The sequence below is a fragment of the Megascapheus bottae genome, chromosome 3 (genome assembly GCF_031878675.1).
Source record: "Megascapheus bottae isolate mThoBot1 chromosome 3, mThoBot2.hap1, whole genome shotgun sequence".
In the NCBI taxonomy this organism is placed as follows: domain Eukaryota; kingdom Metazoa; phylum Chordata; class Mammalia; order Rodentia; family Geomyidae; genus Megascapheus; species Megascapheus bottae.
In genome coordinates this window covers 73,343,207-73,358,014 of record NC_143511.1, presented here as the reverse complement: position 1 = coordinate 73,358,014, position 14,808 = coordinate 73,343,207, and the positions used below count along the sequence as shown (strand labels likewise).

At 40.2% G+C, this 14,808-nt stretch overlaps 1 protein-coding gene and 1 pseudogene across 1 annotated transcript in view; one reads left to right on the top strand and one right to left on the bottom strand.

The window, feature by feature from the left end:
- Positions 1-3,322: 3,322 nt before the first annotated feature.
- Slc31a1 (solute carrier family 31 member 1) overlaps positions 3,323-14,808 on the bottom strand; it is a 31,756-nt gene continuing 20,270 nt past the window's right edge. The window contains exons 2-5 of the mRNA XM_090330457.1: positions 6,931-7,089; positions 6,315-6,387; positions 5,327-5,495; positions 3,323-4,045 (exon numbers count right to left, since the gene is read on the bottom strand). Coding sequence (XP_090186583.1) covers positions 3,844-4,045; positions 5,327-5,495; positions 6,315-6,387; positions 6,931-7,053 — 567 coding nt within the window. The 5' untranslated portion in view covers positions 7,054-7,089 and the 3' untranslated portion in view covers positions 3,323-3,843. The remainder of the gene's footprint in view (positions 4,046-5,326; positions 5,496-6,314; positions 6,388-6,930; positions 7,090-14,808) is intronic.
- On the top strand, positions 12,234-12,842 carry LOC150065809 (osteoclast-stimulating factor 1 pseudogene; annotated as a pseudogene).

Sequence of the window (14,808 nt, the reverse complement as noted above, 5' to 3'; positions counted from 1 at the left end):
TGGATGAAGACCTGGGTTCAAGTCCTCCTTACCACATACATAGAAAAAGCTGGAAATGGTGTTGTGGCTCAAGTGGACTTGAGGTCAGTGCTCAGGCCCTGAGTTCAAGCCCTAAGACTGGCAAAACAACAACAAAAATATATTTGTATCTTCATGAAAATCCTGTCTTTGGGATGAAAAGGGTCATGGAGGGGATTTGTGATATGGCTCCAGTAATGGACTGCCCAGCAAGCATGAGACCCTGAATTCAACCCCAGGAGTCACATGGGCTTTCATGTGTTACTAGCTTGATTCATACCTTCCCCTCCCTGGGCCCAGTCTTGGGGCTGGAACTCTGGGCCTGGGAGCTGTCCTTGAGCAGCTTTTGCTCAAAGCTAGCACTCTTAACGCTTGAGCCACAGGACCACTCCCAGCTTTTTCTGAGTAGTTTATTAGATATAAGAGTTTCATGGGCTTTTCCATCTGGGCTGGTTTTGAACCAGATCCTTAGATCTTAAGCCTCCTGTGTAGCTAGGGTTATAAGTGTGAGCCATGGCTCTAGCCTAACATTTCAGTAGGACAGTGAAATGAAGACAATGGGATCATGACATCTGAAAGCTAATGACACCTTAAAGCCAATGGCAACGGCCTGCCTCTGCATACTGCAAATAAACCAGCTTACTCTAATCACATTCTGGATAGAAAGACATGCATACAATCACAAAATCAAAATATTTATTTTGTTCTTTTGCACATGACACTGTTAAAACATTCCTACAACAGCAATACTGCTCTCCAGGAGCTTACAATCTAGAACAGTCAACATGAATTGTAGACCCAGTGATTAAGGCATTATAGCAAACTCAGACTTTGTATCTTTAGATTTTTTTTTGATGAATTGACTAGAGAGGGCAAGGTCAAAATCAAATGACATACAATGTATACCCCCCTACCCCTCCCCACTCATCTTCTTAAGGAACCCCTTGACACTGGAACCTAAACCCAGTGCCTGTGGCCTGAAAACGAATTCTGGACACCCCTACCACGGGACAAGTGAAGAGACTTCATTTCTAATCTATTTGTGGGCCCGGGGTGGTGAGTGGAGTGGTGTCAGTACCTGACATTCTATATCTCTGGGGAGGGTACTAGGTAGCCCACTTGCCCAGCATTACACAAATTCCATTGGGGGCGATGCTTCTGGAAGGTCACTAGCAGGCTCGGAAATCAAGTTCTGGCTGGTATTTAAAAACCCATAGCTCAGCAATGCCACTGCATCAGGAGGGCTAGGGAGAGAATGCACTGGACTACCAGAGACAAAGACAAAGAAAGGGAAAAGGAAAGGAAAGGAAGGAACAAAAGAAATGGGATATAGTCTTCTAACAGACACAAACAGGGAGCAAGAGAGTTCAGGTTAAAAACAACCCAGGGATCAGGCATCAAATTCCAAATGAAGAGGGGTAAGAAATGAGACAAAAATTAGTGAGATTGCTGTATTATTAAAAATGCAAGAGGTCAAGAAAGTCAGAATTTAAGCTTTAACTTTTTCACTGGCCTCATCTTTTGACCACCTAGTATAAAGAAATAAAATTCAGGATTTTCAGACTATTTCTACCCTTAAATACCTGGAGACCCATTCTGGGTCTGTCTGTGAGTTGCAGATTCATAGCACTTTGGCTGAACTGGGCTTGGTTTTCCTTACCTCACCGATTGAGTTCTGGAAGGTGTTTCACTTTAGTTTTACAGTGCTGGGGACTGAATCAGGGCCCTGTACATGCTGTCCAAGTGCTCTATCTCTGAACTACACTCCCAGCTCCTGGAAGATACTTGACAGCAGCTCATGTGGAGATTTCTGGAGGGCACAGTAACCACAGCACAGTTTCTCATATTATTCCTTGGCTTTGGAGACAACAATGGACTATTCACATTGTAATGTTGGACTCTGTCAGTACCTGTTATTCACCTTGTTTATGCTGAGTAGCAGCACTACAGAGGGGCTGAACTGAGAGAAAAGCAAAGCTCTAAATCTTGGTTTTTGGATTTTAACTTTGATCCAAGAGCCTCAAAACCTCTCTTGGTTCAAAGCCACCGAAGTACTTGTTTCCCAATATTGAACTGGCACTTACAGAAAAAGTACAAACTTCAAAACCATAATATAGTCCAACAGGGTAGCTGTTTTGTCTTCTCTGCCCAGAGGCACAATTGGAACTAGCTAGCACCAAGAAGGGCAGGATTAAATAGACCAGCACAGGAAGGATCACTTTAAAGAGGTAGTTAGGGAGTAAGATTGCGGTATAGACTAAAGACTTAACAGAATAAAACTCCAATGTAATTCTTCATTGAGCGAACAGGTTTTGGCCACTTAAAATTCTGATTAAGTCCCCAAGAGTAATGAAGGTGGTCACACAGGATGAGGTTCTACCTAGGGTGTGGACAATGGTGTTTGGGGCTAAGGAAAATCTGCCCATCAGCAAACAACACTGTCTCTCCAAAGATAATGCTTGGCTTTTGCCTTTCTGGCCCATGACTGATTTATACAACAGATCAAATGTTTCTCTCAGTCTTTAAATCCCTTGTAAGAAACCATTTTTTAAAAACAGTGGCTTCATATATGCTATAGCTGGGGTGTGTGCGAGCGTGCGTGCGTGTGCGTGCGTGTGCGTGCGTGCGTGCGTGCGTGTGTGTGTGTGTGTGTGTGTGTGTAGCTGGAGCTGAATACATGTTTATGGAATGATAAAATATTGATGATCAGCATTACAGGAAATACACCCACCCATACACACCACCTACAATGAACATTCTAATTCTTATGCCCGATACTAGGTACCTTCTTCCCCAGATATTAAAGCAGATATTCTCAAAGTGCAACACCTGGGAAGTTAGAAATGCCAATTTGGGGGACTCTGGGTTTAAAGCCTAGACACTAGTGTTTTAACAAGCCTTCCAGACAATTTTGATGCATACTAAAGACTAAAAAATCATATGTTTCGAGGCAGACATAAAAATAGTAGGAAATTCAAACTCTTCTGCTTCATTCACCAGGATCAAATCAAGGTACTTCATTAAAGTAAAATGGCAATGGTTTTATTTTTTAAAATCTATTTCTGTCTTCTCAAATTGATTGCCTTTTTCTGATTGACAAGCTTATCCTAATCCAAATGTCAAAATATAAGGTGGGAAAACAAGTTGATGAGCAACCCAAAAATACAGAACTCAACAAGCTCTAGGTCTACATTTAGTCTCCAATCACCCCTCCATACACTGCAAAAGTTTTGGTGCAACACATCACACCTAGAGAAAGGCACAATGTATTTCTCACTTAGTGCAAAGATTAGATCTTCCTTCCTTCTTTTTTCTTTTTTTGGGCAGTACTAGGGTTTGAACTCAGGGTCTCAGGCTTGTTAGACAGACACTCTACCACTTGGAACTTGTAATGTGACATTTGAGTCCAGGGTCCCTCAACTGTCATCAATCCTAGTGAACTTAATCCCTTTTCATTACTGACACAGGAAACAAAAACCAAAACAACCCCCATCAAATTCACCTATTGTGTTAAAGAAAACCCTGAAGATTAAAAAGCAGTGGATAATCAAGTCACTGACTGGAAAGCTACCTGGATTAGCCAACAATCTAGGATGATGAGGGAGGAGACGACATCTTATTGGTGGCTTCACTTCAAGAGAAATGGGAATCTCAGCTTACTGAAAAACATCACTTTACCTTGGAGACTGTAACCTAAACCTCTACTCAGCAGGTGTGTGTGTAAAGAGAGAGGGGTGAGAAGGGATGATTGGAGCAAGAATCATGTCTTCCTGACTCAAGTTGCTTCCCACTGCAATTGGTAAGGCCACACCATGGAGTCTGGCGTTAATGGCAATGCTCTGTGATGTCCACTACCACAGCCTTCTTCCAGCTGAAGAGAAAGTATCCTGTGCCAGCCCCTGCCGCCACTGCGATGCAGAGGTAGCCGTTGTAGGTCATGAAGATGAGCATGAGGAAGTAGCTGATGACCACCTGGATGATATGCAGCACCGTTTGCAGGAGGTGAGGGAAGCTCAGCATCTGTTGCCTGGGGAGTAAACAGGGGTCTAAGCATGTGCAGATGGGGAGAAGGAGCAAATAACTACAGCCGTGAGCACAGCCTCAACTAGACTTCCTCACAGCTGCCTGGCAACCCACTGTACTTGTGTGTGAGTTCAGGAGCTCCTAAACTGAGGCACCCTGGGGCCATGAGGTTTATAAGTATTGGCCATCTTTGGTCCTGTATCATGTGGAGGTAGGTGCCCTTTTGGGGAGAAGAGGAAACTGTGAAGTAATCTTATCTCTACTTTGGCTGTGAAAGGGAAACCCTAAGTCCTCCCGCCCTGACTTGCTTGAACACTTTCAAAGTTCAGATTCTATAGAAATGAACTTCAAATGGAGAGTTGGGTGCTGTAGTAGAAAGGACTTAACTAGGGATCAGGAGACCTGACTGCTCATCACCTGTGTCACTCTTGAGTAATTCAACAACATGTTTTGGCCTCAATAATAAGCTCATCAGCACAATGAGAATAAGTAATATTGTTTGCCTGAAAGCAGGATGTGGGTCTATGTGATTTCTTAAGACTTGAGACCTACATTCTTAAAAGACTTACATTTTACTTTTTTTATATTTTGCCAGTCCTGGGGCTTGAACTCAGGGCCTGGGCACTGTCCCTGAGCTTCTTTTGCTCAAGCCTAGCATTCTACCATTTGCGTCACAGTGCTATTTCTGGCCTTTCTTTGTATGTGGTACTAAGGAATCAAACTCAGGACTTTATGTATGCTAGGCAAGCACTCTACCATTGAGCCACATTCCCAGGCCTAAAGACTTACATTTCTATAAATACCAAATTTCAAAAAAAATTGATGTATAGGAAAAGTAATAATCATCCAAATACTTTCTTAGAACACTGACACTAGCAATTTCATACCTTAAAATGAAGTTAGATCTGGCTAGATAAAACTTTTTATAGAAAGGAATCAATTGCCTTATGTCATTCTTTTATAGCTTGGTCTGAAATTTTTAACCATATATCTCATATATATGTGTATATATATCCATATATATGTACGCACACATGTATACTTTATACATAGATACATGTGTGTGTATATATATATATGCAAATGTTCTAAAATACAGATTCCTTTTCTTTTTTCCAAGTGACAAACACAACCCAGAATAAACATAACCCACAATCCCAAATCTCCAGACATTTTGCTGGAGGCTGCATAGAATTCAGGAAGAGGGCTACTAATAGAAGCTGCTTTCCTGAAAAATGAAACCAAGGCTTGAGAAATTTTCTCTGAATCTGTTCAAGCTTCTTACCCAACAGTTTTGTGTGTCTCCATAAGGATGGTTCCATTTGGTCCAGGGACAGGCATGGAATTGTAGCGAATGCTGACTTGTGACTTTCTCAGCAAACCCTCTCGGGCTATCTTGAGTCCTTCATAGAACATTGCTAGTAAAAACACAGCCACAAAAGCTCCAGCCATTTCTATTCAGGGAAGGGAAAGACAGTAGCACTGTCAAGATCATTAGCCAATGTGTAATTCAGCAAGAAAGACAAAGTTCTGCTTTCTGCTTCTTTTTATTTTTGGTGGTAAAATGGTTTAAACAGAGCCTCACACTTGTTAAAGCAAGTAGTTTTTCACCTCCAGTCATTAGTATTTATTTATTTATTTTTTGGTTGGTCATGGGGCTTAAACTCTGGGTCTGGGCACTGTCCCTGAGCTTTTCAGTTCAAGGCCACCACCTTACCCCTTGAGCCACAGCACCACTTCTGGTTTTCTAGTGGTTAATTGGAGATAAGAATCTCACAAACTTTAGTGCCAGGGTTGGCTTTGAACCACAATCCTCAGATCTCAGCTTCCTGAGTAGCTTGGATTACAGGCGTGAGCCACCGCACCCAGCTAGCCATTAGTTTTTTAAGAATGCTTTTGCATTTTTTTCTCAGTCGTGGGGTATGAACTCTGGGCCTGGGTCCTGTCCCTGAGCTCTACATTATGTCTTTGAATGGAGCAGAGGTCAGTATTAGGTCTAGGATCAATACCTTATTGAACAAGGCAACATTCTGGAAAAGGATGAAAGAAAATGGATTCCAAAAGACTTTTATATGGTATTTAAATGATTTTTTTCTGCCCTCCAGAACTACACATATTAATTAAGGAGATTTAACAGAGGACCAAAGTAAGTATTACATATCCTGTCTTCGGTGAAGGAACAGGAACCAAGACGGTGATATAGCAAGATGATACTCAATAATTACAACAGAGATATGAACTTGTTACCTTCAAATGGATTATGGATTACTCACCTCCAGGTGTATTGATCACCAAACCGGAAAACAATAGTTCCACATTCTTCAAGTCAAAGTTGAAGGTCATACGCTGCCAGATATCAAAGTAAATCAATTAGAGATGATTGAAGATTCTAAATAGGGATTTCAGGCAAAAAGGCCTGGCACATTTAAAGGCAACAGGTCTATATAAGATGTTAAGGAAAGATATTCATGGAAGTAAAAGCTCTCTTCTTCATGTCAGCATTTCTACCATGGGCACTGAGTAAGAGTACTACTCATTGTGCCCCTAAGAGCACCTTGTGTCTTTTTTTAATCTTTCTATATGAAGTGTAAAGACCAGAACTTCATTCAGGAAAGGGCAAATTTCCAAAGAAGGAAACTAGAGAACAAAGAACCCTGGAAACCATGGTTCTGGTGTGACTCTATAGCAAACTCAATCTATGAATATAGGCAAATGGCTTGACTCTCTATGTATTGATTGATTGGTTGGTTAGTATGTCTGTCTAGCTGCCTATCTTTAATACACTTTAGATTTTACTTCATTGGAAAGTTGACCTTTAAAGATAATAACATTCCAGTGCTACAATTCCATTATTCCTATTGTCTGAATGGGAACGGGCCCGACACTCACCATCATGTTGTGATCTCCTCCACCATGGGAGTGTGAAGCTGAAGTGGTGGGGTGATGGTGAGACGGGGGTGTAGTACTATTGTGATCCATATTGTTCATCCCCATATGGTGGGAATGATCCATTTTGCCAGGAAAAGATGAGAATAAGCAGGAGAGTCACTGAAGAAAAAGAATGATATATAATAAGGATATCAAAATAGTTCTTGGTAAATACTTTTTCTTTTTTTAAAATTTTTTTATTATAATGTATAGGAGGGGTTACAGTTATATTCACCAGATAGTAGGTGCATTACTTCTCACACATTGAAACCCCTTCTCATGTTTTTGTCCCCATTTCCCTCCCCCCATTCCAGGTAAATACTTTTTCTATAAAGAATTTTACCTAACAAATGATGTCCTAGCATCTTCACTTCAATTTATTTTGTTTATAATCTACAGATGGAAAGTGAAATAATGTGGGCCAATAGGAATCACTTTTGGAAATGAGGGCAGAGGATTTGTATCAGGGCTTCAAATAACCAATCCTCCCTCATTCTGCCAAATTGCTCCTGTAAGATATATAAATGAGTTCAAATTTGAATATGAGATAAGGTGAATGGGTTGTAGGAAAAAGATAATTTGTAATGTACCCATGGATACCATTAGGGAAATCTAATTTCTCTAAGGCTTTCTAATCATAAATGTCAAGTAGATAAAAAGTCAGTACTTCAGAAAATTCACCTAATTGGGATGGCCTGTATTTAATCAGGATATTCAGATTACATTGTGACTTACAGGACCACTAGCTCCAGCTAATTGAAATTTGAAAAAAGGTCTATTGCTGCCCTGGGCAAGTAATGTGCTCAGATTTTAGATATAATTTCAATCCTACCAGGGCATTTGAGTTAAGAACGTGAAACACAAGGTATAAATTGGATATTCTCTATTAAGTTAAGTCTAGACAATGTGTATTCAGCCTTGTATCCTTACTAGCACATCAATAGTCAGTCTAGGATATAAACTAAGGAGCTATAACTCCTAAAGCTGGAGTTGGGGCCGGGGATTGGAAAGTTGAGGTGTGGGTTGAAAGGGAAGTACTCACAGAATCTGCTTATACATTTCTCAACTCTTAATTTGTGGAAGGAAGAGTAGCTTCAGAAAGCCGAACTAGGATCTGGGTGCAGTGGTGCATACTGGCAATCCTATCTACTTGGAAGGATCAGGCAGGAGGATGAAGAGTTTAGAGACCACCTTGGGTTACATAGTGAGTTCAAGGTCAGTTTGGGCTATATAACAATACCCCGTCTCAAAAGAAAGAACACATGGCTATTCCTGTTCATAAGCCTACATATGCTTCTCATTATTCATTCAATGAAGAATTTTTTATTCAATGAAGCTATTATTATGGGTCAAACATTGATCTAAGAACTAGTAATTTAGCAGTAAAGACAAACAAGGTGCCTGATAAGAGAAACTATTAAGTAAAACAGAACAACTTCATAATACGATCAGTGCTATGAAGTGAAATAAACAGGGTAATGTGGCAGTATTACTAAGAGGTAGGAAGAAACATCTTATTTATGTAGAACTGAGATTTGAACTCAGATATATATATACATATACATATACATGTATATATATATGTATACACACACAAATGCACACACACACACATATTTCCACCCCAACCCCAGTCCTGGAGCTTGAACTCAGGGCCTGAGCACTGTCCTTGGGCCTTCTCAAGCCTAGTACTCTACCACTTGAGCCACAGCAACATTTTTAACTTTTCTATGCATGTGGTACCAAGGAATCGAACCTGGGTCTTTGTGTATGCTAGGCAAGCACTCAACTACTAGGCAGTCCACAAACTATGTTTTTAATCCAAACAAGTGAAGTGAAATCAGAACTAACACATCTCCATAAAGAGACTGATATACAAGTCACTAATTTTTGTTCTCTTCCAATTATCCAACAATAATATTAGAAGACAATAAAGGATAATCTTGTTCAATACAGGTAGTGAATATTTACTAAGTACTTTCTGTTTTAAGAGACTAAGAAAGACCAAGAAATGGCCAGACATTATCTTTCAAGAACTTCAAGGCTAAAAGCTAGGAGAAATGAAACAGTCATAATTTTTATTCTGAGGTATGAGTACTGCTTAGAAAAGTAAAAACACAGCACCACAAATTTAAGAGTTGTGTCTTTGATTTTTGTGAACTTCAACCTTCTTCTCATTCACAATTTCCAAACACTCAGAGGTTTCCATTTGTTCAGTCCTTGTACTTCTAAACAGAGGAAGCTGTTCAATGACAATACATTATAAAAGCTCTTCAGACATATCAGCAACTCAAGAATTCATATATTCAAAGACTTGAAAACTTTTCAAACTATGCACCTGTTCTTAAGTTTCACCTGTGCAGGACCCATTTCACATCCAAATATCCTAGGAAAAAAGATCAGGAAGAGAATCTACTTGCTTCCTTGTCAACAGACAATGGACTTGGGTAACAGAATCTTATGCAAGGCTTACAATGGTATCTGAGTAAGAAGGAATAAATCTGGTGGAAATTAACATACACATTTACACTACAGCTCAAACTTAAATAAATCCTGATGAATTCTGTTCACTCAAAGCCTAGTCTGGACTGGGATTTTAATTCAGTAATACAGCATTTGCTTAGCCTATGTAAGGCTCTGGAATTGATCCTGAATACTGGAGGGAAGGCGAGGAGAGGCCTTCTTCTAAGAAAAATTTCATAGACAATGCCAAACCTAAGTGATATTTGCAAAGGAGAAAAACTGGGAAATAATTATTTAAGTATAGTAAGAGGTGATGATGTACTTCAGTGTAATGAGGTAGAATGCTTGCATGGTATACACAATGCCCTAGGTTTGAGTCCAAGAACACATAATGTTTGTATTTCTTTCTCTGCTTGCTTGGCTGTTCAGAGACATATTTGAATCACCTAACTTCTTTACTTGTTTCCTTTTTAAAATTTTTATTGTAAAGGCGATTTACAGAAGGGTTACAGTTACATAGTTCAGGTAATGAGTACATTTCTTTTTGAACGGTGCTATCTATTCCTTCATTTTCTCCCAGTTTCTCTGTGTTCCTCCTTATCTTCCCTAAAGTAAATAAACTTACAAGACAAAAGAAAGAACAGCAACAAAGGAGAAAAAAAAAAGCAAAGTAACTCCATTTCTTGGAGTTTATTTCAATGAACATCATTTTATACATAGCTATTGAGCCTTTTGATCCTCTCCTAAGAATATCCTTCACTGGTCTCACTGTGTGAATATGAACAACTCAACTTCTAAACAAGAAAACACATCTACACTATTCTCTGTAGAACAGAAATTCTATTTACAAGATGTAAACTAGCATTGTTGGTTTTCACATTTACTTCCATGGCTCTTATCTATGATAGCCCAAGCTCAGAATAAAATAAATACTGAGCTGGGCGTGGTGGCTCACCTGTAATCCTAGCTACACAGGAGGCTGAGATCTGAGGATTGAGGTTCAAAGCCAGCCCAGGCACTAAAGACTCTGAGACTCATCTCCAACTAACACTAGAAAACTGGAAGTGGGGCCGTGGCTCAAGGGGTAGGGCGGTAGCCTTGAGCTGAAGAGCTCAGGGATCCAGAGTTCAAGCCCCCCAACCAAAAAAAACTACTGATATAAATAAGAATAAGTCAAAGACCAGGATCATAGCAATACTGGAATCTGGAGGGAAGGTTTGACTTCAGAGTAATTATGAGCTTTGATATTCTATCTTTGGCTTATTCAACTTTCTCTGAACTTTAGCTCCAACTTGACTTGCTCTCTAAGAGCTGTTCTCTCTGATTTAAGCTCCACCTTCACCTCTTTCTAAGAACTGGGCTCAAAGTCCAAAAAATAGCTGGACTGTATGTACAGGAAACCAAGTTCTTGATTATAAAGCAATGATTATTAAAGGAACTTGCAGAAGAGTAATAACAAGTGATAGAACTTTAATTCACCGGGTTTCCTTGTTTCTATAGAAACATACTAATTCTAAGGTAAACCTCCACCAGTCTATCCCTTCATGAAGTTTACAGATCATTTGTAAAGATGAAATTAAAAAACAAAACACTGAATAAATAACTCATGGATTGAACTGAAAAACAAAAATCCTTAGTATTCCTGACTTTCTGATAAAGTCCACCTATAGTATTTCATTTCCATATTGAGTTCATACTAGGCAAGAAGATTAGAAATACTGTACTTTCATTTACCATGTGAAGTAAAGTAGTTTGAATGAAGTCAAAGATGGAGCCAATCACCTTTACATTAGATAATGGAGTAATGGAATTTAACTATGCAGAAAGACAAACAGGAAAACATTCATGAAAGAATTTGGAAGATGCTATGACTGGCCCAGAAAAGTTACTGAGCTTTTCTGGAACTGACTTCCAGCCTATTGAACTTGAAGAAGAGCTGCTGGGAGCATTAAATGGAGTAATATACACAAAGCACCTAGTGACACATACGACAATGGCAGCTAGTATCATTTTGTGGATTATTACTGTAGAAAGATCTTGTGGTGGGAAAATCCAGTGAGCAAACTTTGTAGAAGGCACTAATCAACACATTAGCTTTTTGTCTCTAGCCAATGCTACTTTCAAGTTCTTCTTTTGCCTATCCAGGCCTGATACCAGAAGGTGACTATAAGCAGGCATGTGGTAATTCCTTCTGTTAACATAGAAAATTTTCTAAATCTTTAACATAATAAGAAATGGTCTAGAAGTTTTCCTTTCAAAGAAAACCAAGCACAAGCTGGGCATGAGTGGCTCATGCCCATAATCCTAGCTACTCAGAGGCTGACATCTGAGAAATTCTAATCTTCAATTATCCAGAAAAAAGGCACAAGCAGGGCTGTGGCTCAAGTGGTGGGGTACTAGCCTTGAACAAAGAAACTCAGGGACAGTGACCAGGCCTTCAGTTCAAGCCCCAGGACTGGCACAGAGAGAAAGAAAGAAAGAAAGAAAGAAAGACAGAGAGAGAGAGACAGAGAGAGAGAGAGAGAGAGAGAGAGAGAGAGAGAGAGAGAGAGAGAGAGAGAGAGAGAGAGAGAAAGAGAGAGAGAGAGAGAGAGAGGAAGAAAGGAAAAAAGATCAAACACCAATTTATATGGAACTGAGTTCATATAAAATAGTAGTTAGGAAGTTTTCTCCAGTGAGGGTGGGCATGGGTCCTGGGAGGCACACCACTGAGGACTGGGTAAAAGAATTTAGAGGGGCTCTAGATGAAAGGGACAATTGTTAGGTTTTATGCATACACATAAAGTGGCCAAGGAAGGGAGATGTCAAAGCTGCTTCCCAAACTAGTCAAACCAAGACAAATCTTCAGGGCTCTATATACCTTTTAACCCAGAACTCTAGATGAGAAGATGATATTATCTATATTACTGACATGAGTGATAATAATTGGTGGAAAAGGACCTGCAAAGTCAGGACAGGGCTCATTCTGAGCAATTTACAAGGCACAGCAGGCAGAATCCATTGACAATCCATTGCATGAAGCAGTAAAAAGAGGCAACCTGAGCTGGCTGGGAGAGTGCTTGGACAACTGAGTGGGCGTGAACAGCTTAGACAGGGCTGGAAGCACAGCCTTGTATTGCCACAGGGGGTCTCAAAAATGTGGTGGAAGTTCTATTTACTCAGCCCAATGTGGAACTGAACCAGCAGAACAAGCTTTGCACACAGCTGCCTAGAAGGGCTATGCTGGCATGGTCTAGCTGCTTCTGGCAAAAGGTGTGAGAATGGACTTAAGAAATAATGAAAAGAAGCTGGCCTTGGACATGGCCACAAATGCTGACTTTGTGTCTCTCTTGAAAAAGAAGCAGGGAACAGATACAACTGGAACATTAAGCCATGCTGAGAACTATCTTGATAGTGAAAATGTAGATTAATTCCCTTCTGGAGCTTTGACATCTAGAACTTCTTTTGCTTCTGCCATTCCAAAGTACAAGAGTACTGATAACTGTAACAACAACAAAAAATGTCTGTATGAACATCTGAACATGGCATTGTTGCACTGGGAATAGGGTGTGTAAACGAATGTCTCACTTTTTTTTTGTGGAGGGGCAGTCCAGGGGCTTGAGCTCACTTGAGCTTGCCTGGGCACTGTCCTCAAGGCTAGAGCTCTACCACTTGAGCCACAGCATCACTTTCAGCTTTTTCTGTATAGGTGGTACCAAGGAATCAAATCCAGGGCTTCAGGACTAGGCAAGTGCTCTATGGCTAGGCCACACACACAGCCTCAATGATAGGAAACTATATATATATAGTTGTTGTTGTTGTTGTTGGTCATGAGGCTTGAACTCTGGGCCTGGGCATTATCCCTGAACTCTTCAGCACATAGCTACCGCCCTACCTTTGAGCCACAGCCCCACTTTCTGTGTTCTAGAGATTAATTGGAGATAAGAGTCTCTCATTCTTCAGTGTCTGGGCTGGCTTTCAATCTTGATCCTCAGATCTCAGCCTCCTGAGTAGCCACAATTACAGGCGTGAGCCACCATGCTCAGTTTGTATAATACTCATTTATATTCACCAGATTAGACCAAGAAGGGATTATTTCTATTAATCAAATGAAAGAAATTTTTAGGAATATTTTGACAAAAAATCAGGATCTGTCTTTCCCCCTCTCCCTCTCTTCTCCTCCTCCCCTCCCCCCCCCCCCCGTTAAGTTTTTTACTTCAAGAATTGGGATACAGGGGCTGGGAGTTTGGCCTAATGGTAGAGTGCTCGCCTAGCACACATGAAGACCTGGGTTCGATTCCTCGGTACCACATACATAGAAAAAAGCCGGAAGTGGTGCTGTGGCTCAAGTGGTAGAGATCTAGCCTTGAGAGAGTCCATGGACAATGCTCAGGCTCTGAGCTCAAGCCCAGGTCTGGCAAAAAATAAAAATAAATAAATAAAATTTCCCCTACTCCTTTCCTATCTCCCCTAGTAAAAACAGAAAAAATTAATTTGTGGACCAGATGCAAAATCTAGCTTCTTTAGAAAAATAAACATAAATGTAGACAAAATTTAGAAAATTAGCAAGAAGGCTAAAATCTGATGGTTACCCTTGGTTTTAGCACTGACATTATTTATAATACATTTGGTCAAAACTTTAAGTTCTCTTTTATTTTCCTGGTTTTACACAATGGTGGACAAGAAACAATGAAGAGGGACTGCAGATTAGATTCCCACATCTGACACATGGCCTCTTGCCTGGCTCAGAGAGATGTAAGCTGGAGACTCAGACAATTCTCGAGACAGCCTTTTCTGACTTCTATGATAAGGGAAGGTTTTAATGCTTAAAATGATTAGGTTCATGTTCCTTTTCATATTTGTAAACATATAAAAAGAGAAATCTATCTGGTTGATTACCTGTTTTTTCTAATGATTGCTTATGAGTGGTGACTTTTGGAAAGCATGGATATGGAAAATTCAAAGTCAAAGACAATACACTACCATGCTTATGGACTATGTTCTCATGATCCGATAACCAGTTTAACTGGGTTAATCTTGCCTTTCATGCCCTGTGTGGGGTCAGCAGACAGTCTGAGGAATGATCTGGCTTGTTTTCAAATAGTGTTCAGAACTTCCTTGTATCAAAGGTCTAATTCTTTCACAATCACTTCTAAGAGTAGACTATAGACTACTGGTGAACTTCAAATATTCTCTTGGTGGCTTTATGAATTCCACATCTGAGTTGTCCTTTGGTGGAGAGGGCAGTGGAGGAGATATAGGAAGCAGGAGGGGACTTTGATCTTTGTGTGTGTGTGTGTGTGTGTGTGTGTGTGTGTGTGTGTGTGTGTGTGTGTGTGTGTGTGTGTGTCTAGGGCCTGAACTCTGGGCCTGGGCTTTGTCCCTGAGCTGTTTAGC